At 54.4% G+C, this 27442-nt stretch overlaps 1 protein-coding gene across 4 annotated transcripts in view; it reads right to left on the reverse strand.

Moving 5' to 3' along the window:
• DISP3 (dispatched RND transporter family member 3) overlaps positions 1–27442 on the reverse strand; it is a 50138-nt gene that overhangs the window by 20874 nt on the left and 1822 nt on the right. For all 4 annotated transcript variants that reach the window (XM_072828404.1, XM_072828403.1, XM_072828402.1 and 1 more), the window contains exons 2-6: positions 12895–13957; positions 11701–11920; positions 2196–2332; positions 1188–1322; positions 763–923 (exon numbers count right to left, since the gene is read on the reverse strand). In XM_072828404.1, the coding sequence (XP_072684505.1) occupies positions 763–923; positions 1188–1322; positions 2196–2332; positions 11701–11920; positions 12895–13954 (1713 nt within the window). In that variant the 5' untranslated portion in view covers positions 13955–13957. The remainder of the gene's footprint in view (positions 1–762; positions 924–1187; positions 1323–2195; positions 2333–11700; positions 11921–12894; positions 13958–27442) is intronic.

Below are 27442 nucleotides of genomic sequence, written 5' to 3' on the forward strand. Positions count from 1 at the left end.
CTGAATAATCCACACGCGAGGCGAGTGAGGCTGAGGTCCCGGGCCACACCCGGCCAGTCACAAAGTGGACCTAGCACCCAGCCCGGCCTGTTTTCTGCACGCAGTTCTCTAGCAAGGCCTGGATAATCCCAAAGCATCTAGGGGTTTCTAGACGGGATACCCGACCCAAGTCACTAAATGTTTCAAAGACTCAGGGATGCGGGGCCGGGGTCACTGCCTCTCGGGTTCTCCTGGCACCAAGGACCTGGCCCCAACTCAGATCCTTCTCCCGAGCCCACTCAGGGGCCTGATGGAGCATGGGGCTGGTGACAGGGATGACGACGCAGGGTGAAGCTGGCAGGTGGAAAGAGCCCCAGCCGGGGGTCAGGGGCCTAGGTCAGGCTCACCACTTACCGGCTGTGTCACTTTGCCTCTCTGGGCCTCAGTTTCTGTGTTAGGAAAACAGGGATGTGGTTGTACCTTTGTCCTATGTCTTGAAAACTAAACGTGGACGAGCTTTGGAAACTGCCACACACCCTTCCGGGCGGAGGTTGGATGCTATTAATGAGCATCAGTAATAAACACTATTTGTATCCTTGTGATTTTCACATTTGTCAAGCTCTGGGAATGGCAACCAGTAGCAAGAACGGAGTCTCGGGACATGGCAAGTGCCTTGAGGCAACGGCTGTACTGGCTGCAAGAGAAGGGGTGCGTGGGAGGAGCGGAGCCCGGGGCCCACGGGAGGAGGGGGAGGCTGGGCCGCGGACAAAGGCAGTCTCTCACCTGGGAGAAAACATTAGCTGCATAGGCGGCAGCTGTGGTCAGGGAGGTGAAGAAGGTGGCCTTGCCCGCCGTCTGGATGGTGTGGATCATCCGCAGCTGTGGGTCTTCCAGGTGGGTGGCCTGGCGGTAGGTGTTGATGAACACAAAGACGTCGTCCACACCTAAGGGTGGGAGCCCCAGGCCAGCAGGGGCAGGCTCAGGACCATTTTGCTGCCTCCACGATGGGCCCACACCAACCCTGAGCGGCCGCCTGACAGGTCAGGCTGGAGTTTTGAAAGACCCATCCGACTCTGGGCTCCACCCACCAAGAGTCCACACCCCACCATCCATGCTCCCCGGCCCTACCCTGTCCCCAGGACGAGGCCCCTTATTCCCAATCTTCGCCTCCTTCCCACCCTTCGCACCCTGCCACAGAGGCAACTCACCGATGCCCACTATCACAAAGGCAGCCACCCCATTGAGGATGCCCAGGTACTGGATACCAAAGACCACGTGGTACAGAAAGAGCGCCACCAGACAGCTGAGGCCAATGCTGGCGATCCCGAAGAAGGACAGGAACACTGGGCAGGGCGAGAGGCACACGGGGTAGAGTGGGAGGACCCAGAGCGGGGTCCTGCCTCACGCCTGCTGTCCCCACAGAGTGCCCTTCACCACCCTGGTATGCCCTGAACAGTTCTCATGCGCGGGGAGCAGGGGCCAGGCAGGAGGCCAGCGTGCCAGAGGAAGCCGTCGAGTGGGTGGTTCACGGGCCCTCAGCTTCGTAGTACAACTTGCCTTGGTTGCCAATAGGGACTTACTATATATTTAACATCCATCACCCCGTAGACTAGAGGCTCCCTGGGGGTAGGTAGTAAGTGTGTCTGCCATGTGCACCACTGGATCTCTGGTGCCTCGGAGCATCTGACACACAGTTGGTGCCCAATTTGTTACAGGGATGAATGAATGTCTTTTCCATTTTTGGAGGTATTACTAATCTGTCATTCACTTGGGCAACAGAGAGTGCCTACTGTATACACAGTAAGAAGTAACCAGGGTACATGGGAAGGTGAGATGTTAAAGTGAACTGAGGGACAAATGGGCAGCTGACCTGGGACTGTGAAACAGGCTACAGAATAATCCATAAAAGAGGCTCCGATACTCCAGACTCCCCAAAACAAAATTTTTGGCAAGGAAAAGATGGTCAAAGAGAAAAAGGTTAACTACATGAGGTCCCGGGAGCGGGGGCCTTTGGGTATGGCCCGAGCTGTGTCTGGACCTCAGTCCACCTGCCTGGGGTTGGAAGGTGACTTCTGAGCACCCCAACCTACCGGCGCTGACATAGCAGATTCAAGACGATTTCTGGCATTCTGGAGAAGGCAGGCTTTGGTGGGACAGAAGAGCGTGGGGAGGAAAAAAGGGGGCGGGCTCCTGCTGGGCCTTCTGAGGAGGCCTACCTGAGCAGGAGGTGAGGATGTAGACGAGGGCCGCGATGCAGCTGCTGCTGATGAAGGCCAGGAGCATGTCATTGTTGAAGGTTCTGCGTACCTCGTAATCAAAGAGGTCCGTCCCCCCGTACAGAACCTGGACTTTGCTGGGGGGTAGAGAGGAAAGACGTAAGTGTGTTGCGGACAGCTGTTGACACCTGGAGGACCACAATCCACCTCCACAGTGGCTCTTTACCTTGGTTCTACATTGAGTCACCTGGGGGCTTCCAAAAATCCTGATGTCCAGGCTGTACTCTAGACAAATTAAACCAGAATTTCTGTGGTGGGGCTGAGTCATCAGTGTTTAAAAATCTCCCAGGTGAGTCAAATGTATGGCCAAGGCTGAGACCCTGCTTGACACAGATAATAATCAATTATAGTCAAATCCTACATCATCTCTCAATTCTCAGTATTCTCTACAAAATCCTGAATTCAAGCCAGCTTCCAAACATGCAGTTTTACACGGATATTCAGTATGCAGGTCACATCAACTATTCTTAATAATAACAAAAACATTACTGGCTGGTCACATTGAGTTTTAAAATACAAACAGGAGTGACACCTGCTTCTGGCCAAGATAAAGTGATGGGGTGAAATCTAGATTTAGCCTCCTCATGAAACTAACAAAAAAAAGAGAAAATACATAAAATAAGACATGAGACAACATAGGATGATAATCCCCAAGAGATGAGAAGCAAAATGGGTCCTATGGTTATCCTGACTTACCCCCTTGAGAGTTGCTGGACCCCAGTGCAGCCTAATATATGGGTTATTGGGCTCCCCAACTTCCTCAAAGTTTTTTTTTAATTTTTTATTTATTTATGATAGTCACAGAGAGAGAGAGAGAGAGAGGCAGAGACACAGGCAGAGGGAGAAGCAGGCTCCATGCACCGGGAGCCCGATGTGGGATTCGATCCCGGGTCTCCAGGATCGCGCCCTGGGCCAAAGGCAGGCGCCAAACCGCTGCGCCACCCAGGGATCCCCCAACTTCCTCAAAGTTGATGAAAACTATAAACCTGCTGATTCAAGAAGTCTGAGCAACTAACTCCAAGCACAAAAATAACCCATGAATGAAAGGATAATAATGTACATAATCAAATTGCTCAAAACCAGTGACCAAAAGAAAGGTTTTTTTTTAAAAAATATTTTATTTATTTGAGAGACAGAACACAAACAAGGTGAGGGGCAGAGGGAGAAGCAGGCTCCCCCCTGAGCAGGGAGCCCAATGACTCCAGGATCATGACCTGAGCCAAAGGCAGACACTTAGCTGACTGAGCCACCCAGGTGCCCCCAAAAGAAAGTCTTAAAAGCAGCCTGAGGAAAAAGATGCATCACACACAGAAGAACAAAATAAGGATGACTTCTCATCAGCAACAGTGTAAGTGAGCAGACAATGGAGCAATAATCACCTACTGGGACAACAGTTGACCCAGAATTCTATACCCAGCAAAACTATATTTTAAAAGCAAAGGCAAAATGAAGACTTTTTCAACTTCATGAAAACAGACGGAACTCATCTCCTGTACCTCTCCACTACAAGAGATGTTAAAGGATTCTCCCTCTGTCTCTCTCTCATGAATAAATAAATAAAATCATAAAAAAAAAAAATAAGGGATGCCTGGGTGGCTCAGTAGTTGAGCATCTATCTGCCTTTGGCTCAGGGCGTGATCCCATATCCAGGAATCAAATCTCACATTGGGCTCCCCGCATGGAGTCTGCTTCTCCCTCTGTGTCTCTGCCTCTCCCTGTGTCTCTCATGAATAAATTTTAAAAATCTTAAAAAAAGAGAGAGATGTTAAAGGAAGTCCTTCGGGTACAAAGAGAAGGATAACAGATGGAAACATAAATCTATACAAAGGAAGAAAAAGGACTAGAAATAGCAAGGCATGAACAAATATATAAAACTTTCTTATTAAGTCTTATAAAATAAAAAGACTTATTTAAGTCTTTTTTATCAGATAATTGACCATTTAAGCAAAAATTAATAATAACATAGTCTGGTATTTACAGTATGTATGAAAATAAAACACATGATAACAATAACATAAAAGCCAGGAGGAAAAAAAGGTAGTATACCACTGTAAGGGTATCACAATATATATGAAGTGGTATAAAATAATCTGAAGGTTTGCTGTGATAATCTAAGGTTGCATACTGTGAGGCCTAAAGCAAGCACTAAAATAAATAAAAAATCATGGCTAAAAGGCTAAGAAAGGAAATAAAATATAATAATGAAAAATATTGAATTAGTCCAAAAAAAGGCAAAAGAGAGGAAAAGAGGAACAAAGCATGTATGACAAGTAGAATAAAATAAGACTTATGAAGTCTAACCGTATTAATAATTGCATTACCTAAAATGGTTTAAACACCCCAATTAAAAAACAGAGACAACCAGGCTAGCTTAAAAAAAAAACAAAAACACCCAAGACCTAGCTGCCTACAATAAGCATATTTTATTATTTTTGAAAATATTTATTTAAGGAATCCCTACACCCAATGTGGGGCTCAAACTCACGACCTTAAGATCAAGAGTCACATGCTCCTCTGAAACCCACCTTAAATATAGACATAAATAGGTTAAAACCAAAAGGATAGAAAAAGATGTTCCCTGCTAACTCAAATCAAAAGAAAGTGGGAATGGTTATGCTAATAACAAATGAAGTAAATTTCAGAGAATATTCCTAGGGATAAAGAAGACAATTTCAAAATGATAAAGGGTTCAAGTCATCCAGACAACACAATCAACCAATTTGACCTAATTGATATTTATTGAACACCCCACCCAACAATAGCAGAATATGTATTCTTCTAAAGGGTACAAGGGAACATTTAGCAAGACAGACCAAAATCTGGACCATAAAAGAAGACTCAATACATTTAAAATGACTGAAGCCATACAAAGTATGTTTTGTGACCACAAAAGAATTAACTTAAAAATCAGCCACAAAACGGTATCTGGAAAATTACCAAGTATTTGGAAACTAAATAACATACTTTTCAATAACACATGGGTCAAAAAAAGATATCAGAAGAGAAAATAGAAAGTATTTTGAGGGGTGGCTGGGTGGCTCAGTTGGTTAGGTGTCTGCCTTTGGCTCAGGTCATGATCCCAGAGTTCTGGGATCAAGTCCACATCTGGCTCCTTGCTCAGTGGGGAGACTGCTTCTTCCTCTACCTGCCACTCCACCTGTTTGTGCTGTCTCGGTGTCAAATAAATAAATAAAATCTTTTTTAAAAAAGAAAATATTTTGAATTGAATGAACATGAGCACGTGATATATGAAAATTTGTGGGATGTGCTAAAACAGAACTGAGATTTTTATAGCAATAAAAGCCTATATTGGAAAAGAAGAAAGAATGCAAATTAATGACCTCAGCTTCTACTTCAAAAAAGTAGAATGAGAGAAAATTACATGTAAAACAAGCAGACAAAAGGAAATAATGAAGAACAGAGAAAAAGTTACTGAAAAACAAAACCAAACCAATAGAAAAAAATCAAAGAAAACCTAAAGCTAGTTCTTTGAGTAAAACTGACAAAACCTCTAGCCAGACCGATCATGAAAAAGGAGAGAAAATAAACATGAATGAGGTGACATCACTACAGTTTCTACAGATATTTAGAAGATAATTAGAGGGCTCCTGAGTGGCTCAGTTGTTTAAACATCTGCTTTCAGCTCAGGTCATGATCCCAGAGTTCTGGGATCAAGTCCACATCTGGCTCCTTGCCAGGAGAGGGGAGACTGCTTCTCCCTCTCTCTCTGCCTGCCACTCCCCCTGCTTGTGCTCTCTGTCAAATAAATAAATAAAATCTTTTTAAAAAGATAGTAAAGGAATATTATGAACTACCTTATGCTAAGAAATCTGACAATTTAAATGAAATGGACAAATTTCGTGAAAGACTCAAAAATACCAAAACTCATGTGAGAGCAAATAGATAACTTCAATAACCCTATGTATAGTTTTTAATTGGATTTTTAAAAATTTGAAATAGCTCTGTGCGTGTGTATATTTTTTAAGTGTGCAAATAAATAGATTGGTGGAACAGAACAGAGAATCCAGAAATAAACTCACATATATATAGACAATAGATTTTTGTCCTAGGTGCAAAGGCAATCTTTGTTGAAGGGATAATCTTTTCAAGAGATGATGCTGGAACAATTAGATAGCTTTAAAAAAATATGTGGTATCTCCATACCCTGGATTACTCTCAACATCTAAAAATAATAAACTATTGATACATCAAACAATGTGGATACAACTCAAAGTAATTAGGCTGAAAGAGGTCAACCAAATGGGTGCATACCATATGATGCCAAGGATATAAAATTCTAGAAAACAAAAACCAGTATATGGTGATAGAAAACAGAAAGTGGTGCCTGGGGTGGGGGTGGAGAGACAAAAAGAGGCAGGTTGGGTACACAGGAAACTTTTGGGGGTGATGGATATGTTCACTATCTTGATTATGGTTAAGGTTTCATGCTGTATACGTGCGTCAAAATTAACGACACTGTAAACTTTACATATGTGCAGTTGGTTTATGTCAATTATGTCTCAATAAAGCTGTTTTAAAAACCAAATGGAACATTTAAAAGTCAAGTAGAAAAGATCTTTGGATTATCTACTTTGTTTAACTAAATACGTTAATTGATCATTCATTATATAACACTGAAAGTTCAAGCAACTGTTAATTAATTAATTAATTAATTAATACTGTATTTATAGAATGTCTTAAAAATTCTAGCTCCTATCTTAGTTGCTGGCTATAAAAACACACAAGCCCACATTTTTACTCTCTGATGTAAAGGAATAGCTCATGGAAGATAAGTATTTCTGCCAAGAACTATAAAAAGTCAGATAAAATCCAGAAATTATCTATTTGATGACAGTAGAGAGTTCCTAAAGTAATGAGAAGTAGAGGAACTCCAGAAAGAGAACCCAGGAAAGGTAAGTTGCCCTTCCATAGCTGTTTTTCTCCTGGAGGCATCTGCTGATTCTGCACACAGACAGAAGGCTGCAACTCAAGACTAGGAGTCAGAGGAATTAGCAGTTTGGGGCAGAAACTTGTAGACCAGCAGAGTGTGTAGTCAGTTTCCCCTTGAGCACTTGTACTGAGTACTGGAAATACATGAAGCATTAGGCTAAAATCCTAAGCAGAAAGCCTCTGAAAAAGTGGCATGGAGTTTTTGTTTTTTTAGTTTTGAGAAACAAATATTAGAGTTTGTAACCTGTCAGGAGAAAGAGTTCTACAGAATACACTGGGATCCCAGTTGAAAATTCTAGAGAACCAAGGGCAAACACAAGGTAGATTGAGACTTTGCAGGATTGCAAGACAGCTCTGACTCAGTGAAATGGTCGGCTATCTAAGGTGAAGTCACGACTCTGTCTGCCTAGTGGAGGGAAGGATAAACTTTCTGTGCAGGAAATAACATAATCTGGACCTCTTTGTTTTTTATATACAATGTTCATCACTCAATAAAAGTTACCAGGCATACTCATAGGCAGGACCCCATGACCAAAAACCAAGGGAAAGAACAGACTACAGAAACAAATCCTCAGGTTATCCCTATATTGAAAGTCAGCTGATAAGAACTTTAAAATAATGATAATATGTTTAAAGACAGAAAGGATAATATGGATAAAATAAATAAAATGATGAATTTAGATCAGTAACAAAGAATCAAATGGAAATTTTCCACAGAAAAGCATAACATCAACATTAAAGTCTCAATAGATATTAATTGGTAGCTTAGATATAATAGAAGACTGAACTAGAACAGTGAACTGGAATATCTAAAACAGAAAGCAATGAAGTATGGAAAGTAACATATACCAGAACATAGAAAAGAAATTTTAATAGCCAAACTGTAGAAAGAGACTCAGTGTCCATCGAAAGATGAATGGATAAAGAAGCTGTGGTCTATGTATACGATGGAATATTCCTCAGCCATTAGAAATGACAAATACCCACCATTTGCTTAGACGTGGATGGAACTGGAGGGTATGATGCTGAGTGAAATAAGCCAATCAGAGAACGACAAACATTATATGGTCTCATTCATTTGGGAAATATAAAAAATAGTGAAAGGGAATAAAGGGAAAAGGAGAGAAAATGAGTGGGAAATATCAGAGAGGGAGACAGAACATGAGAGACTCCTCACTCTGGGAAATGAACAAGGGGTAGTGGAAGGGGAGGTGGGTGGGGGGATGGGGTGGCTGGGTGACGGGCACTGAGGGGGACACTTGACGGGATGAGCGCTGGGTGTTATGCTATATGTTGGCAAACTGAACTCCAATAAAAATAAATTTTAAAAAATATTGGAAAGAACACTGAAGACACATGGGACTCTGAAAAGATCTAACATTTGTGTAATTAGAATCCTAAAAAAGAATCCTAAAAGGTAGAAGCAATATTTGAATAGGGAATAGCCAGGAAACTCCTAAAACCGATGAAAGTTATCAATCTACAGATTCACAAAGTTCGATGCACCCAAAGCACAACAAACACAAAGAAAACACCACCAACATAAATCATCGTTTCACCAGTCTTGGTGAAATCAAAGTCAAAAAGAAATCTTAAATGCAGCCAGAGGGAAAAAAAAGACAAATTTTCAAAGGGGCAATGAAAATATTTACAGATGACTTTTCCACAAAAATGATGGAAGTCAGAACACAATGGATTAACAGCTTTAAAGCATTAAAAGAACTGCCCATTAATAATTTTATAACAGCAGAAATATGCTTCAGAAATGAAAATAAAATAAAGATGTTTTGTAAGCAAAGCAACACAATTTATCACCAGCAAACCTATGCTAAAAAAAAAATGCTAAAGAGAGTTCTTCAGATACAAGCAAAATGATTCCAGAGGGAAACATGAAGTTGTAGAAACTAATGAAGAGCAACCGGAAAAGTAAATATGTGAGTAAATATAAATGAGTACTGACTCAGTAAAATAATAATGTAATGTCTTACGGGGTTTAAATGTATATAGAATTAAAATGCATGCAACAAAATGCAAATGGCTGAAGGGATATAAACACAGTGAACATGTTCTAAGATTCTAGTATTGTCAGGGAAGTAGTAAAAGTGATCATTTGTATTATTCTGTAGTAAGTCAAGGTGATGTTGCCGTCTCTTGGGTAACCAATAACAGAGTAATAAAAAGATCTGATTATTCCACGAGAAGATACTAAAGTAAGCTCTATAGGGACTCGGCTTGTCACCACACCTATGAAGCTCTAGGGGGATGGGAAGGGGAAGAGAGGTTTTTCTACCCAGGAAGAGGGTTTTTTAAAAAGATTTTATTTATTTGCTCATGAGAGACACAGAAAGAGGCAGAGACACAGACAGAGGGAGAAGCTCCCTGTGAGGAGCCAGAGGTGGGACTCAATCCCGGTACCCCGGGATCACACCTTGAGCCAAAGGCGGACACTCAACCACTGAGCCACCCAGGTGTCCCCAGGCAAAGATTTTTGACTCAGCAGCTGAACATATCATGCAGAGGGAATTGTCGGTACCTGAAACCCTAAAGATCCTCCTGTAGCCAGCCCCTCCCAGCTTCCCAATCCAGCCAAGTACCTCTCTCAGGAACACCTCCATTTATTCATCCACCCATCCATCCATCCACTCACTCATTCCCAAGACAAATCCCTACTAAGGGCTTCCTGGCACTGTACTAGGGGCTAGGCCTACAGAAGTGAGCCAGGAACAATCCAGGCCCCCACAAACTCACACTCTACTGAAACATAATGCAACTAGACCGTCCTCAAACGTTCACGTGCAAACAAGTCACCAGGGAATCCTGCAGGTCAAGGAAAGGCCGTGAAATTCTGCATCGATAACACGCCCCCAGGAGACGCTGATGCTGCTGATCTGAGGACTGCCCTTTGAGCGACAAGGAATTAAACGACTCAAAAACAGACAACCAAGGGCTACAGTGAACTGCAGCTCAGAGGTGAAAGAGCTCGCTGAAACTCCCACACCTAAGTGGAGTCGCTGGGATGTGACCCCAGACACATCTAACTCCACGTATGCTCTCTCCTGCCTCCTGAGGGAGAAGGAAGGGCACAGTGGGAGGGGGTACAGCAGCCCTTTGATCCAGCTTCAGGGAAAAACTGCCCAGGCTGCATCTTAGTGGATGAACACGGGTTTCTTTGGCAAAGAGACATGGCTGGGAGGAGGCTCCTAGCACCGTGACTGGCATAAAAACCCAAAGGGTAAAGGGCTTCAGATTAGAAAGCTTGGATTTTTTCTTTTCTTTTCTTTTCTTTTCTTTTCTTTTCTTTTCTTTTCTTTCTTTCTTTCTTTCTTTCTTTCTTTCTTTCTTTCTTTCTTTCTCTTTCTTTCTTTCGAGAGCTAGAGAGAGAGAGCACATGCATGGCGGCATGTAAGTGGGGAGAGGGAAAGAATCTTCAGCAGCCTCCACATCCAGCCCGGAGCCCAACGTGGGGCTCCATCTCACAGCCCTGAGATCATAACCTGAGCTGAAATCAAGAGCTGGATGCTTAACTCACTGAGCCACCGCTTTTAATGCCGGATTTTAATTGCCGGGATTTTAATGCCGTTCCACCATTTACGAGCTTTTATCATTTCAGACAACTGACTGAATTGTGCTGTGCCTCAATTTCCTCAGCTGTAAAACGGAGGTAACCATAGTAGCATCTACCTCACTGGGTCGGTGTGAAGATTACATGAGACGCTGTGTACGAGGGGCTTGTACCTGCATCACTGTTGGCTCTGATTTCACGGTAATTGTCAGTGTAATGGATGAGTGATGGAAGGGGCAAGGGCATTCCAAGCAGAATGATTCCTCCTGGGTCTGGCCTCCTCAGGGCAGGGGACTGAGAGTCACTCCAGTTACTGTCCATCAGGACGGACAAATGATCTCACCCTTTCTGGGTGAGGAAGGGGCTAGTTGTATTGTTAGACACACACCCCAAGGTTTGGAGGACAACCGAGGTGCCCATGGCCTGGGAGCACCTTCACATCTCTTGGCTCAGCTCCTCCTGATGCCTCCAGAAGGGTAACAGGACTCACCATCCCCATTTTACAAGTAGCCCAGAGAAGTAGACTGACTTGCCAACTATCTCCCTGGGTAGTAGAGGCAGAGAGGCCAATACTCCCTGGGCAATACTCTTTCCAGAAAACCCTGTAGCACCGTCTCAGGAGAAAAATCATCAACACCCCCACACCTGCAGGGGCAAGAGCTATAGGATTTCCTGCCTCCGCCAAAATGGTCATGTTCACTATCCACTAGCACTGATCAAGAAATGGAGCCTTTCAGCTGTCATGGTGACGGTGAGGACGCGTCTGGCTCTGCCCCTGATTCAGGCAGAAAGATTTCCTAGGGAGAAGTTTGAGGGTAGGTGATCTGGGGTTTAGGAGAAAGCAGCACCTGGAAGATAATCTCTTACCCTAGCACAGCCCCTTCCTGGTATGCACAGGGGCAAACACACACGGGGTGCAGCTGGACCTCCTACCTAGTAGACTGCTTGGCCAGCATGGCCACATAGGTGACCACAAAGCTCTGAAACTTGGCCCGCTGCTCCTCCCAGCGATCGTCCACCGAGTAGTAGTTGGGCAGGGGTGCTCCAAACAGGATCTCGCTGCGCAGGAGGGAGCTCTTGAGGTTTTCTGCGGAGAGGCCCTCGTCCACATACCAGTAGAACTCGGGGTGAGTCATGGCCAGCTCCAGGGAGCCTGCAGGGGTGGGGGCCCCAGGAGCTCAGAGGGGCAGCTTCCCCCAGCCCTCCATCAACGTCACCCTGCCCGACTCCTTTCTCACGATGGAGGAAACTCCTCCTCAGGCTGCCTCCAACTGTCCCTAATGGGACAGGGTGAGGGTTTAAAGAACTCACTGCCCGGGAGGCAGCAGCCCCCAGACCTGCTCAGGCAGCTCCTGATAAATTCACGTTTTATTTGCATGCGAGCTTCACCTAATTCCAAGGCTCAGTCGTTGCAGTCCTAAAGCTCCACCTTCCCGTTCCGGTCCCCCTCTGCCTAGAACCCTGTCCACGGGTCCCTTAGGAGTCACACCCAAGCCCCCGCACCCCGCCCTGCACCCATTCTCTAGCCTCCTTCAAGTCTCATCTTCCAAACTGCCTCGACCCAACCCCACGCTGGTCCCCCTCCACCCCAGTCGGCCGCATCTTCTCTGAGCGATGCCCCATCCGTCACCGCACCCGGGCTTCCCGCTAACCAGCCTCACGCCCGAGCCCCCACTCCATGCTTTCTCTAACCCCCACCGCCCCCAACCCGGGTGTGCGCCCAGACCTCCCTCCTGTCCCCCCGGAGCCCCTCTCGCCCCAGCCCTTGGACCTACCACCTCCGGGTCAGGTCACCTCCTGGCTCGGCCCGCACAGCCCAGTCCCACCGCATCCTCCAGCGGTGAGATCCAGGCCAGGTTTCACCTCTTACCAGCCTCCAGGAGGCCCCGCTCCCTGCAGGCCCCGCCCCCCGCGGATGTCCGCCAGGTCCTGGCCCTCCTCCCGGCCTCCAGGGGGCCCGCAGGCCCCGCCCACCCAGGCCCCGCCCACCCAGGCCCCGCCCCCCGCAGGCCCCGCCCCCGCTCACCGCGGATGTCCGCCAGGTCCTGGCCCTCCTCCCGGCCTCCAGGGGGCCCCCAGGCCCCGCCCACCCAGGCCCCGCCCCCGCCAGGCCCCGCCCCCGCTCACCGCGGATGTCCGCCAGGTCCTGGCCCATGCCGTCGTAGTAGATCTTGCCGCCTCTCTCGGTGGGGAAGAAGTAGGTCATGAGCGAGCTGGGCGGGGAGCAGTAGGAGTAGGAGCCCAGCGGCAGGTCCTTGAGCACCTCGTGGGGCTTCCAGCAGAACTCGCGGAAGCCCGGGTGGTCCATGATCTTGCGCTCAACCTCGTGGATGGTGACCAGCCGCTCGCTCGTGAAGATGTTGCGCTCCGCGTCGCCGCGCGCCAGGAAGATGAGCTCGATGCGCCAGTGCGCATGCGTCTGCGTGTTGGCGCTCACGTACGAGCGCGAGTAGTCCCAGCGCGAGGCCCCTCGGCGGGCCCGGCTCTGATTGGCCGCGGCCGCGGCGGGGGGCGGGGCGCTGCGTCGGCACCGCCCCCCCTCGGGCCGCCGATTCAGCGGGCCTTCGCCCTGGTTGGCTGCCTGGTCCCGCGGGGGCGGGGCCTCGCGCCGAACACGCCCCCCGCGCCCGGCAGGTGGCTCGTGGCGGGGGTCGCCCCCGGGGGCAGCGCGCGGGGACCCGGTCGCCGGCCGAGAGCGGTTGCCCAGGTGCAGCAGCTGCAGCTGCTCCGAGATGAGGCGCTGCAGCGTCTCGGAGGTGAAGTCGGCCAGGTCGCGCCGGTTGCGCCCCCAGGACCCGAACTGGGACTTGAGCGCCAGCGCCAGGGCGTCGAAGCGCTGGGAGGCCTCGTGGTTGCGGATCTCGAAGGCGTTGTAGGAGATGTCGATGTCCAGCGGCGGGTAGTAGAGGAACATGAAGGCCGACAGCGCCATGGGGATGCTGCAGCCCAGGAAGAGCACCAGCCCCGCGCAGCACGGGTTGGTGAAGGCCCAGCCCAGGGTGCTCCAGAAGCCCGAGGCCGGCGGCCCAGAAGGCCAGGCCCAGCGCCGCCAGCAACACTGCCCCGCGGGCTCGGCGCGCGGCCCTGCCCGCGGGGCCCTCCCGGAGGCCTCGCCCGCCGCCTCCTCCTCCTCCTGCTCCTCTTCTAGCCACACGTCTTGCAGCAAGGGGTCATCCTCCGGGTCCATAGCCTACAGGAGAGGGAGAGGGGGTCAGCAGGCTGCAGGGAGGGAGAGGATGGTGCCCGCCCCGGTACCCACCGCCCACAAACACTACCACGGAATTGCATCCAGCACACATTCACCTCCACTGCACTTAATCTCTGGGGCACGAGACAAAGAAAAAAAAAATGTTTATTTGCCCATCACCTCCCGCAGCTAGGTCTTGGCTTTCAAGGTCACAGAAAAGGGAGCAATCACAGCCCAGGTGCAAACGGAAGACACACGTCCTCTCCACAGAAGGGGACGTCACGTATGACGGAAATCGTGGGCCACGCAGGATGTCCCAACTCTGGCTTCACGCTCGGATTTTAGAACTCCGGGCCAACGTGAGGCGTCTGTCACTCCACCGTAACCTCTCTTATTGAATCAACGCCGAAGTACCTTGCGGAAGTTACCAGGGTAGAGGGGAAAGAACAGGATCTTTGGAGTCAGATGGAGCCGAGTTTGGGTCTCGGTAGTGTGGACGCCGGCATGTTCTCCGAACCTCAGAGTCTTTGTGTATACAATAGAGGTGGCCCTTCCCGCCTCCCACGACGGCGGGGGTCAGAGGGGGAAGCGCTCTGCAGTCTGTGTAGCATGTTATTATCTGTCACTTACACAGATTTCTTTGCTCCCCTCTGGGAGCTGTAACGTGCTCAGCCAGGGCCCATGGGGCTGTGCCCGAGCTGGCTGCCTGTCACAGCTCTCCTCAAGAACTCTCGATGGCTCCCCACCCCCTCTTTGGGACGCCGCAGCTGCAGCCACTGTTTGTCAGGCTCGGGCCACTTAACATTCAGCTCCAGCAACATCAGACCTTTGGGCATGAGCAGGGGCCGGGCATCTGTCTCCCCAAGACTTGGGCACAAGCAGCAGGAGGGCCTGGCAGGAGAGGGCAGGCTGGGCAGCCTGAGGACTCCAGCAGGGTGGCCCGAAGGCAGGAGGCCTTCCAGCATCCCCGGGCATGGCCTGTCCCCCTTGTCCCTCCTGTCCTCTGTTTGGACGGAGAGAGACTCATTATCCAGTTAGACGCCAGGCATTGAGAAGAGGAAGCTAATTATGCCAGAGCTGGCTAATTAATGCTGCCTTTCCTATTAACATTCTCTAGAGTGCTCCATTTCAATTAGACGGTCTGTCCAGGAAGAGAGGGGGCTGCCGACAGCCCAAAGAAAGTGAGGAAGAGAGGGTGAGGGGAAGGAGGGAAGCAGAGACAGAGAGACAGGAAAGGGGAGATGAGAGACAGAGACCGTTGGAAAGAGGAGCCAGCGGGGAGGGTGGAATTGGGTGGCGGTGGGCAGACAGCGATGCAAATAGGAAAGCAAAGGGACAGAGGCACAGAGTGGGGCAGGCGGGTGGGTGGGTGGGGGAACAAGGAGGGCAAAGCAGAAGACGTGAAAGGGAGAGAGGCCCCGAGGGGGCGGGGACTGCTCCCCGAATATGCAAGATGCCTGTGATGGGACAGCCAAAGTGCACTTGCCTGCCCCAAGCACGCCTGCCACGGGGATGCTGCGGGGCCCAGTCTGCACCCGCAGAAACTCCTGAGCTCGGCCTCACCCCGCATCCAGAGGGCGGCACGAGGGGGTCCTGTGCAGGTGGGACAGGTGGGAACCGCGGCCCCACTCCCAGCCTGGGGAGGAGGATGCCGACGCCACTTTCGCCTTTTTTCTGGGGTCCATGTGCCCTGTCTCCAGCTTTTCGGGGTGTACAGTTTACAATGTGTTGATGTATGAGTGGGGGGATCCGAGGCCAGGATTCTGGGTCACAGCCGCACTCTCTGAGTGGTGTGGGATCCTCTCAGCCACTCTTCCCCAGGCGTCCGGGTCTGTGGTCTGTGGCCGTGGAGGCAGAGCTGGCTGCCGACCCCAGCTGTGTGGCTTACAGCAGGCTTATGAGCCTCAGCTGTCCCACCTGCAGAATGGGGCTCACGGTACCCCTCACAGAGGGGGCTGGATGACGTCCACAGGGGGTGACCCCAGCCCCCGGCCACCTCCTGTGAGACCCACGTGGCCCATTGCACTTGCCGCCGTGATCACAGCAGCATCCCTCATCTCGTGTGCTCTTCTCACGGGATGACTGGGCTTCCCCATCCAGCGGTGACGTCTGCCCTCCGTCCCCTTGTGTCTGGGGGCCGGGGTGGGGTGTTGTGACCGCAGCAGCAAGGGTGCTCCGAGATGAGGCCAAGGGACAGGAGGCAGCTTCCCCCTGGCTGCCTTGGGACACTTTGTCCTTGGAACCCTGCTGCTGTGCTGGGAGGAAGCCGAGACACCACGGCAGGAGCTTCTGCCGACAGCGGCAACCACCGGACGTGTGAGCAAAGACCCCTCCGGTCGAGGAGTCACCCGAGCCCTCAGGCCTTCCCAGCTGAGACCCAGGTGCCAGGAGAGCCAAGCCACCCCGTCCTGGACCCCTGGCCCACAGCTCCACGAGCATAATGCACTGGTTGCCATTCCTCACGAAGTTTGGGGGTGACTGCTTACACAGGAACGGTCCCTGAAACACTTGCGATGGAGCCCTGTCCCCTACCTGTGACCCCAGGCCCCGCAGACGACATTTGCTGGATTTAAGCGACCAGAAAATTGGGCACAGCCATTCTGCCTCCCGGTGAGAGCCCCCCAGCTGGGTGGGCCTGGGCTCCGCGAGAGCAGGGACTTCGCTGTTAGGTTCGCTGCTGGGTTCCTGTGGCCTAAAGTACCTGGTGGGGCAGGGTGACGGGCGCTTAGCACATGTCGCATGGAGGAAGGCAAAGGAATCTCGGGAGAATCTGAGCTAGACGTTGGAGAGAACTTCCTCCTGGACGGAGGAGAGTCGCCAAACAATACGACCACATGGCTGGGAGTCGGGCTATTTGTGCCCGGGGTGGGGACGGGGAGGATCTTAAAGGGCACGAAATGGACATGCAGGAAGTGGATGGGGTGCATTCCGTGTCTATCATGCTCCCTCCCGGCCCCACCCCACCTTCTCAGTCCCCCCTGAAAAGAGAAGCTGCCACGTGAGAAGTGACACCAGACCAGTGGGCAAAGGGCTTGGCCTGGCTCAGCCCCCCAACGTCCTGTGTGGCCCTGGGCATGTCCCTCCCGTCCCGGGCCCTGTCTCCATCCTCCAGGATTGGGGTGGTGAAGACCCGGGTCCTCCTGGTGGGGCCATCCCCCCCCCAGAGAGCAGACAGGAGCCCCGGTCTGCAGGCCAACGAGGGTGGGTGAGGTCTGAGGCCCTCCGGCGCCCAGGGAGGCCGGCCCCCGGGTGGGGGCTGACAGCGACGCCTCAGTGGGCAACCACCCACCTCCCGGGCCCTCCCCAGCTGGGGCAGCAAACTGCACATGGATTCTCCTTTCTCAAGCCGCGGGAATTGATTATCTTCGCGAGGAGCTCCAGCTGCTCCGTGGAAAGGACACGTCCACGGCGCCCGTCATGAGCCGATTTCCATTGGGGTCCCCGGCCTCCCAGTAGGGTGGGCCCGGGGGTGCTTCTAACAACTACGCCGTCCGCCTGCCCCGCTCTGCCTCTGTCACACACACACGCACACACACTCACACTCACAGACGTGGCCAGAGATCAACTCTGGGCCTCCGGGAGCCCAGGAGCCAAGCTGGACACCCGTCCACGAAACAAAAACAAGCTCTCCCTTCTCCTGGGAAAAGCCAGCGGGCAGCCGCCTGCCGCGGAACAGCAGCCCCTCGGGGCCTGGGAAGGAGGAGCCTGGCTCAGCTTTAAGGACGGCGCGCGGGCAACCCAAAGCCACATTTGAAGCATGATCTCAATCCTATAACAACAACAACAAAAAATCCACATGTATATGTATTAAAAAACAAACAAACAACCATTTACACTGGTTTATCTCCATCTGGGAGGATTACGGGTGATTTCTATTTTCTTTTTTATACTTCTTGATTTCCAATTTTTCCGCAAACACCTAGGTGCAGCCTTACTTTTAGAACGAGAATTGTTGTTTAAAAATAGAATGTGTACGTATGTGTGTGGACGGGATTTTGCCAACAGCCTTCAACTCTTTGAGGAGGAGATCCTATCGCGGGCCTGGGAGGAGGGTTGCGTCCACTAAGGAGAGAACACGAGGAGAGGGAGGCCGAGCCGCAGCAGGACAGACCCTGGCGAGACAGCAGAAGGACCGGCAAACGCCCAGTGAGTGACTGGCTCTGGAAAACCCGGGTCCCCCGAGACGAACAGAGGGGGGACCCCAGGGCACAGCCAGCCCCACTATTTCATCCTCCAGCTAGGGAAACCGAGGCCCGGCCAAGGGAGGGGACGTTCTGCAGCTCTTATTTCAGGGGCAGAGCCAGGACTGCGGCTCCATCCGCTCCATCGCCCAATTCGGGGGGCGGGTGGCAGTCCCCAGGACAAACCACACAGGTGCCCCCAAAAAAGCCAAACAGGAAAGCAATTTTTAAGGTCTAGGGAAAGAAGCGTTCTTCAAGTCCAGGCCAGGCGGACGGAGTGGGGCTTTGATGGGAGGCGACGGCGCCGCCAAGATCCTCCAAGCGCCCCCCCCACTGCCCTCCAGCCCATGGCTCCGCCTGCAGCCCCGGTGACCGTGTCCCTCCTCCCCATCGTGGGCGACAGAAGCCTTCCTTGTTCATCCCCTTATCCCAGCCAGACTATTAAAATGTAATAAAAAAGATCACATTAGACATGCAGATTCGACTTGAAATACGTATATGTATATATAACTTAATGGCAATTAGGAGCTAATCAGCTTTTTCTTCCCGGCTCGGGGCGTCTTGCCTCCCCGGGGCAGCCAGTCCTTGGGGGCGTCTCGGGGGCTCGGGTTCCCCTACCCTTCGGCTGGGAGATTTGGGTGCAAGTTGGAAACGAGATCCAGTCCCGCTTCCCCCGGCGCCAAGGAGGGGACCTGTGTCGTCTGCTCCCTGCCCCTGGGTCTGGTCCTTTGGCGAAGGCAGCTCATCCGCGGTGGGGAAGGGAGGGGAGGGCCCTCCTGAGTCCCAATGTCCCATCATCTGAGAGACCGCCACCCCCCAGGTGCCCCGGCCAGGTGCCTGCCCCCCCCCCGGCCCCCAGGCCCCTCTGACACCAGTCACCCCCTCTCAGCCCAAGAGCCGTGTTAGGGACGCGGGGGCTTCCTACAGTCTTCTCTCCAAAACCCCGGAGCCTTACCCAGCATCTCCAATGAGATGAGCAATGCCCTCCAAACCCGCGGAGGGAGGGGTGTGGTTAGGTGGCTCCTGGGGCTCGTCCGAGCCCCTCCCTCAGCCAGAAGACCCCAAATCTCCCATCCTCCCTGCCCCAGCCCCGGGGAGTCCTGGTTTTGCAGAGCGGGGCGGGCTGCGGGCTGCGGGCTGCGGGGACGGAGCGCGTGAAGGACAGCTGGCCTCCCCGGGCTGACAGCTGGTGAGGAAACTAGGCCCCGGCTCGGCAGCCCGGCGGCGCAGTACACATCCGGCAAACAAGCTTTGCTCTGGTCAATACATCACCGGGGACTCCAGTACCGGCGCGCGCCAGGGCCCGGCCGGCTCCCCGCCCCGGGTTCTCGTGCCCCGCGCTGAAGGATGTGGGGTACCGAGACACAGGGCCGGGCCCGGGGGCTGGGGGGCTAAGCACGGACTTTGCAGTCGGAGAAACCTGGCTTCAAACCGCGGCTCTGCCACCGGCGGGGCCTGGAGTTGCGGTGTCCTCCTCTGTAAAATGGCAATGGTGACACCATGCTTGCTGAGTCACGGCTGCAGGTACGATCACGATGAACTTCAGAGGCCCGGAGACCCCCAAACCTGCCCCTGACACGGGCAGGGCCCTAGGCTGGCCACAGCCCACGCGTATTCTCTACCACCTTGGCCTTCACCTCCACGACGGGTCCATCGGCAGGTGCACTCGTTAAAACCACCAGATCCGGTCAATCAGACTCTGGGGGGGCGGCGGGGGACAAGGGGGAGCCCCAGGAATCTGCGGTCACACCTGCTCCGCAGCTGATTCTGTTGCAAGCGGCCCAGGATTCTCTGAAAGACCCTGCCGCCCGGTCACCCTCCCCAGTCCCCAGTGACTTCTCCCAGCGGGGGCTCTAGGCTGCGGCCTCCCCCACCCCAGGGCCCACACCTGCCCCCCTGCAGGCTTGCCGCACCCCTCCCCGGTCCCGGGATGGACTCGGCCTCCCGGATCTCTGGCCAGGGCTCACTCCTCCAGCCGCGGGGAGCGAAGGAGTGATGGCATCCGGGCCCGGCACGGGACGTCAGTCAGAGAGAGGGACGCGGGCTGCCCACATCGGCCAACCTGCTCTTCAACGAGCAGCGAAAGACGCCTGAAGGCCTAGGGCTTGCCGTGCGGGAGGGGTTGGTGCTTTGTGGCACCAGGCACCGGGCACTAGGCCACCGCGGATCTAGCTTCAGCTCCGGGAGGGTGGGGCTGGGGTCGGGCCCCTGCAGCCGATGTCAGAGCCCAGAGCCTCTGTGCTCCACTGGCCGGAGGAAAGCCGCCCCGGGTGGCCCCCTCTTGCCCTCCCCCCACCCCCCCTCGCTGTCTCGGAGCTCAGGCCCCATATCCCAGACCCACGAGTCCTGCTCCCCGAGCCCCCCAAGCAGCCTCAGCATCTCTAAAGAAAAGGCAACGAAAGCTTAATAAAACCGGTAACACAGAGCCCATAAAATACAGCCAGGCCCCAGGCGCCCCTTGCCTGAAGGGCCAGAAGGTTCCTGAAATCCCTCACTACATGCCTCGGCCAACCTGTCCCCCTCCCACCGTCTCCCACGTCCTGGCCGCTGTCTGGACTTCAGCGTGAGCCCGGAGGACCCCCTGGGCCCCGCAGCCAGTCGGCTCCTCAGCCCCCAGACCACTGGGTTAATGAAAAATAAAAAGATCCCCACAAAATACGACCAATAACCAAGGCCATAAAAGCCAAATTGGATTCCTTCGTGGATGATGAGCTTGGGGTCCTTCTCTTCCTCTGAGGCCTGATTAACAAAAATGTAAAACAATTTCCCTGCCATCCCCGGCTGCAGCCGGCTGTCCCCGCGGCTCAGAGCTCAGCACGAGGAAGGAGGCGGAAGCAGGGGGTCCCCATCTGGGGCAGAAGCAGCGGCCCCCGGGGCTGGGCGTAGGGATGCACCACCCCCGGCCACCGCCAACCTGCTGTGTGACTCAGAGCAAGTCACTTAATACCCCTGAACGGTGCTCCCCTCTCTGGGGCGAGACGCCCTCAAACCTTCTCCCTTCGGATTCTCAGCCTCTGCCCGAGACAAGGAGACAAAGGACGGGGAAAGGGCTCCCTTTCACCCCATTTGGGAGCTGTTGTGTAACTGGGGGCTCGGGGACATGCAGGGAGGGGCCTGCAATGACACCAGCTAAGCAATGTGCTTAGGGTCCTTAGGTCTGGGGGTGGCTTTGGAGGCCCTAACCCTCCCCGCAGCACGCCCAGACCACATCTGTGGGTGCAGGGACATAGTAAGAGCCTTCTTGACCTCACGGCACAGCAGATAAGCTTGGAGGAAAACTGGAAGCTGAACGACACAAAGCACATAATGCAAAGGGCTCAAGGCCAGAGAGGCCACTGCGACTGGGAAGGCTGTGCCCCAGCCTGACTGCCTGGAAAAAAGGGAGAAAGCTCAGGGCCACTGTCCCCTCTGAGCCCTTGGGGCTGCCCCAGCCCCTGCTGCGGGGCTCGCCGGGGGCCAAGGGTGAGAGCCGGATGAGAGCACCCAGCAAGGAGATGCCCTCGCGTCCCCAGGCCCCCGTGTCCCAGGCCAGAGCCACCCCCTGCCCCTGCCCTCCGGGGGGACCGAACGATCTCGCGTCTCTGCAGCAACTTACAGCCTGTCCGTCATTTCCATGGGGTTTTCAAATCTTAGGGATTATTTCTAATTTGCAAACAAGAAAACGGAGGCTAAAAGAAGCGAAGGGATTATTTGAACCAGATCTCTGATCAGCTTGCCACTCTCGTCACCGCACCACATTTCCTCGGAGTCCTCCGTGTTTGAAACGCTGCGAGCTGCGGGGCCCTCCTTCCTGACCCGCGGCCTCCCCGTCTCCCCCCGGGCTTGCGGCCGCCCTGCAGGGAAGGGGGACGGGGCGCTATGGATGGACGAGCGTGTGTCAGCTGGGGCGTCCAGGGGGGCACCGGGCTGTGGGGGGGGGCCGCACCCCTGCACACACGGGCGGGCACGCGGGCTCGGCCCACGCTCCGCGACGACACACCTGCCCAGAGACGCAGGACTTGAGGGTGGGAGCCGGGCAGTCAGGGCCAGGGCCCGGCGAGGAGCGGACCTCACCCCTCCGCTCTGCTGCCTTTCCCCTGGGAGGCTTGGGAGAGTCGGCGCCCCAGGAACTCACCGCTGCTCCCAGCCCCGGAGGCCAGGAGAGACCCCAGTGAAGTTTCCGGGGCTCAAGAACCTCAGCCCCTTTCTGCCCACCCCTGCCCTGCTCTGTGGGGCAGCGTCCCCCAAATCCTTCCACGATAACGGGGCTCTGGCTCCTATTTGCCTGCGATCTCGGGCTAAGCCCTCCTTCCTGGGTCTCAGTTTGCACTTTGTCAAACGGGAGGGCTGGACTCCGGGAGCTTTCAGACACACCTCCCAGCTGTCGTTTGGGAAAATCCCCAAAGGGCCAGGACACAGAAGCAAGAAAGCGGGGCGGCCTAGGGCTCGGGGAGCAACTGGGAAGGTGGGGAGCGCTGCACGTCCCAGGTGCTGGGGCGGCCACCTCCAGCAGCTTTGCAGCCCCCGGTCCCGATGGCCAGGGGCCAGAGTTGCTCAGTGACCAGAGGGTCCTGCAGAGCGGGGTGGGGTGGGGTGTGCAGCGGGAGGGCAAGGGTCAAGGGCGCCCAGGGGGCACGGTCAGGTCCCTTCCCTTTGCCAGTACTTGGGGCCAGGCTCTGTCCAATCAAGGCCCTGGCCATCGACGTCCACTTAGCAACGCTGCATTCGCCATTCACTCACTCGCCCGCGAATCCATTCATTCATCGTCTTAGCGCACTCGCTCCTCGGCGCTTGCTAGTTGCCATAAAGATGTGCTGTGACGTGGCCGGCACCCTGAACTCCTCTCCTCCAGGAGGCTCTGGAACCCTCACCAGGCAGCTTCCTTCCTGCTCCCCCGGTTGCAGACGGGCCAGGGGGCTCTTCTCCGGCTGCTGTCCCAAAGCCTGGCTTCTTTCCAGGTTAGCGCCTAATGTGTCTCGGGCCCGGAGGGCGGACGGGGACTGAAACCACCCCCCTGCCTTTGGGAAGTCACAGGATGATGCTCTAAAACCAGCAAACGCCTTTCAACCAGGGATTTCACACACGCAGGCATGTCCAGGGGGACCCAAGTCCCAGCTGTGTCTACACGGGATGAAAAGGGGAAACATCTGGAGGAAAGCCAGACAAGTCCTGCCAGCCTGCCAGATGTTGCTCACATCTGGACACCCCAACACGATCCACTTGGCTGCCTGGCAGTCAAGAAGCAAGTGGTCAAGCCGTGCTGCCCTGCCAACCGGGACACAGCCCCATACGACACGTTACTCAGATTACCGAAGGATCCTAAGGGACTCCGGCTGCAATCCCCAGAGACTCGGATCAACCCGGTCGTCATATGGTGGCTGTGATTACGGCCCCTGAGGCCAGCTGGCCCACGTTCCACGGCTCACCAGCAAGCTGCTTCTCCTCTCTGCCTTTCACACTGCTGATCCTTAAAATGGAATAATGATAGCGACGCCCTCGTAGGGCAGGTGTGAGGGTGAAACTGTAATGCCCCATAAGGCTCCAAGCCTAGTGCCTGGCAGGTAGTAAACACCGAATACGTCGGCTGTTAGTAGAAGCGTCACCACCGGGGTGGTCGCCCTGCAGAGCTCTCCCAGCTAAAACACGAGAGATCCTTCGGGACGGTGCCAAGGCCAGAAGGAGGCAGGACAGGGACACAGCCCCCCCACCCCAACATCCCAGGAGCACCCGTCCGCCAAACGCTTTGCCCATCTCAGCCCCACTGAAGCGGCCTCCCCCAGAGACAAGATCACCACGCTCTCCTCCAAGGTAGGAGCGGCTTCCAGCTGGCATTCACGACTCCTCCATCAGCAAGGTTTGGCAAAGGACGCGTTGTCCAGGTGCCAGCACGTGTGTGGGGTGCCTCGGGCAGACGGTCGGGTGGGGATGAGCCTTCCCTACCACCCCCCCCACCCCGCCGCCAAGACCTCAAACTGGGAAGAGCACCCAAGTGTGCTCCCCTGACCCTTAGAACGCCTGCTTGCTTGACCATGTGCTCTGAGCCCCAGAGGACACCTGGGTCCCCCTTCTACTTCTGTCAGGGGACCTAGAGAAGCCGTCACTTTCGTCCATCACTTTCGTCCGTCACCTCTGCTCCAGGCAGGAGATGCCGGGAGGGGATGGGAGACTCTGGCGAGCAATACAGGGACACACACAGGCTTTTCTGCTTCTGCAGCCGGTGCCTGGCATGCAATGGGGCTGCCCGGGCCGACTGTGGGGTGGGGGATTGAGAAGACTTCTTCCGGCAGAGGAGGCTTAGGCCTCTGGACACTGTCTCCCAGGACCCCATCCCTGGTTCCAAGGAGCATCCCCTATAAGAGACCTAGATCCGGCCACCGGCATCTGAACCCAAGCCCCTCCTTCCCCCCTCGCCCCCACCACTTCCTCATTCCCAGGGGTCAAGTTCAAGGCACACGGCATGACCCTAGATCCGCCATGTGACGGCTTTTTCTGATTTTCCCAGGTTCCGGGTCCGGTTCCCTCAGGGGGAAGAACAAAGGAGGGAAGCAGGATGCCAGATCAAAGGCGTGCTCCAGGGTTCCACATGCCCAGTGGGTTCTCCCCCGAGTCCAGGGAGACCCGACGCTGTGGTCAAGGCCCCCGGGGACGGTCCCGGGATCCCGCACCCGGCTCCTTCCTTCCAGGCTTTGGCAGAGTGGCAGCTCCTGCTGGCGCCGATGCCCGCGAGCGTGACAAGGCCCGGAGGTTTAACAGAAGCAGCCTGCTGCTGCCCAGCAGCTCCTCCTCCCTCTGGCTTTGGTTCCAGATTTTCTCCTTCCTTGTCCCCAGAACAAAGCTGCTAACGGGGCTGTGTGGGCTCCACCTACCTCCTAGCCAGCTGTGCGACCCTGGGGAGGTGAGCCAACGTCTCCCGCCTCGGTCCCTTCAGCCGCGAGGTGGAATAAGAACACCCGCCTCTGGGTTGTTGTGGGGTTCACGTCAATTAATGGGCGTAAAGCATCTAGCGGTGCCCGGCACATGACACATGTTCTGTATTTGCTCGACTTGTGGTTTGTGTGATGATGCGTAGGCGGGGACGTGGGCAGGTCAGCAGGGCCAGGCTCGCGGTGGGGGCACGGGATGCAGCGCCCCGAGAGCCAGTGGCATTGCACCCCCACGCAGGGGGCTCAGCTCCCCCACGGGGCCCCCGGACGCCGCCTGCACACTCAGTGGCCTGGCTCCTGGCGACGCCGGGCAGCTCGGCCCCTCCAAGTAACTCCCCATCCGCCCCTTGAAGCCCCGACCTCTCCTATCCACGCTTCTGCGGGGGCTCCCACCCGAGCCCGTGCACAGGCGACAGCTGTGGGCTCCCGTGGTCGGGGACACAGTGCAAGACGCGGAGGCCAAACCCCCAGCCGCAGCCCAGCCCAGCGACCTCAGGTGCCCAGCTCCGGGCCCTGAGGGACGGCCAGGGTTGAACCCAGGCCACAGCAGCGCCCGTCACCCGTCACCCTGGGTGGGGCCAGCAGACGAGTCCACACGCTTTTGCAAACTGTGGTGTAAACGGTTTCTTGACTAAGACTATTCACTCCACGAGTGGGCGGATGAGTGAGTGGACACTCGAAACAGTACCGGGCGGAACGGGGGCTTCCGGTTTATTTGATCACAGTCTGTCCCCAACTTGGTCTCCTCTGGGTGTGTGGCCTTGGTCAAGCCTCGTCGCTTCTCTGAACCTTGGTTTCCCGTATATTAAACGGGAATGACGATCCCTGCTCCATGAGGTGGTCGCAGGGCTGAGCGAAATCGCGTCTGTAAATACCCGGTGGGGACCCAACCCCTGGCGGCCTCAGGGTCGGCACCGCCGGTGCTAGCTGCTCCCGTCGGGAGGCAGGGGACCTGAGGCCCGGAGCCTTGGACGGTGCCCGTTTCCAAGGAGCTTCGGCGACCACACGGACGCAGGCCAGCGGCACCCTCCCGCCCGGGGCCTGCCTTCCGGCTGCTGCGGAGCAGCAGTGGGCGCCGGCGTCCCCGTGGCCAGGCAGGGCCACCTTCCCGGCCGTCCCGCAGCATCCACGCCCCTGGCCTTTGTCGAGCAGCTGGAGTGTGAGCCGCGCCGTCTGCCCGTGAAATGCGACTTTGAGAAAACATGCATATTTGTGAGTTGGTGCATGTTTCTATTTCGGGCCGACACTGCCCTCTTTATTTATTTTCCCTGGGCTTTGCAATTGGAACCCAGCTTGGAAGGGTGTTTTGACAGACTTTGACACCGCTCCCGGCTCCTCTGGCAGAAGACGGGCTCTGGTGAGGGCGGGTGGACAGGGGGAGGAGGATTTAAAATGACAAGCTCTCTCTCAGCTGGGACCCACTAACAACCAGACAGCTTGCCTCCCCGGTCCAGCCCTCGGTCTCTCCATATCTGGGAGGGGGGAGGAGCACAACAGGTTCAGGTGGGGCAATAATTTCAAAGAAAAGGAAAATAAAATGAAAAAAAAGAGGCTAATCACTGAGCTTCCAATCCTAATAATGCTGGCATCCTTGGCAACACGATAATGTCAGCCTCAACCACCACCGCCGTCTTGGGGTGCCTATTTTTATGACTGTCCGTGGCCCGGAAGGCTGCCACCTCCTCTTTCGGCATCTCACTGTGCTCATCCGTAAAGGCGATTCTGCAGAACTCAGCTCGTGGGGCTGTAAGAAGTGGCCACTCAGTCAAATGGCAGCGGCGACTGTCTTCCCTCCTGGCCTCGGATCTTGGCCAGCTGCCCACGGACAGCTGACTTGGTCCAGTCTTCGGGATTTGGGGCTGCTTGCCAAGACCCTACCCACCGGGCAGGCCTCTCACGCTGCTCTCAGCTAGTCCCATCTCTGTGGCCATTTACAACCAGCCCGGAGTGACCTCAACTCAGGAGGAGGGACCTTCCCTCAGACAACTCCAGCTGCCTTCACGTGACCGGACGAGTGAAGGGGAGCTGGGGAGACCAGAGGAATGTGCTTAACCCATCATTCCAAGGCTCTGAGGGTCAGGAGATCCAGGTTCAAGTTCCTTCTACCCACTCACTCACTCATTCATTCATCCACCGAGCACCCACCGGCGGAATCAGTGGTTCACGCAGATGCACCCACAGTAGAATCAGCGTCTGCCTCACTGGCGAATGCGCTTCAGCAACGTGACCTCAAGAAAACTACTCGACGTCTCTGGTCCTATGAAGGAAATGGCCTGAACATCCCTCGTTCGGGGGACGGGATGAATTCACCGGTGCGGGGTGCTTTGAGCAGGCGGGGAAGGTGCTATAACCTCTGAGGTTAGAACCCTGATTTTTCAAACCTATCCACAATGGGTTAATGTTCC

The sequence above is a fragment of the Canis lupus genome, chromosome 5 (assembly GCF_048164855.1).
Source record: "Canis lupus baileyi chromosome 5, mCanLup2.hap1, whole genome shotgun sequence".
NCBI classification, from domain to species: Eukaryota; Metazoa; Chordata; class Mammalia; order Carnivora; family Canidae; genus Canis; species Canis lupus.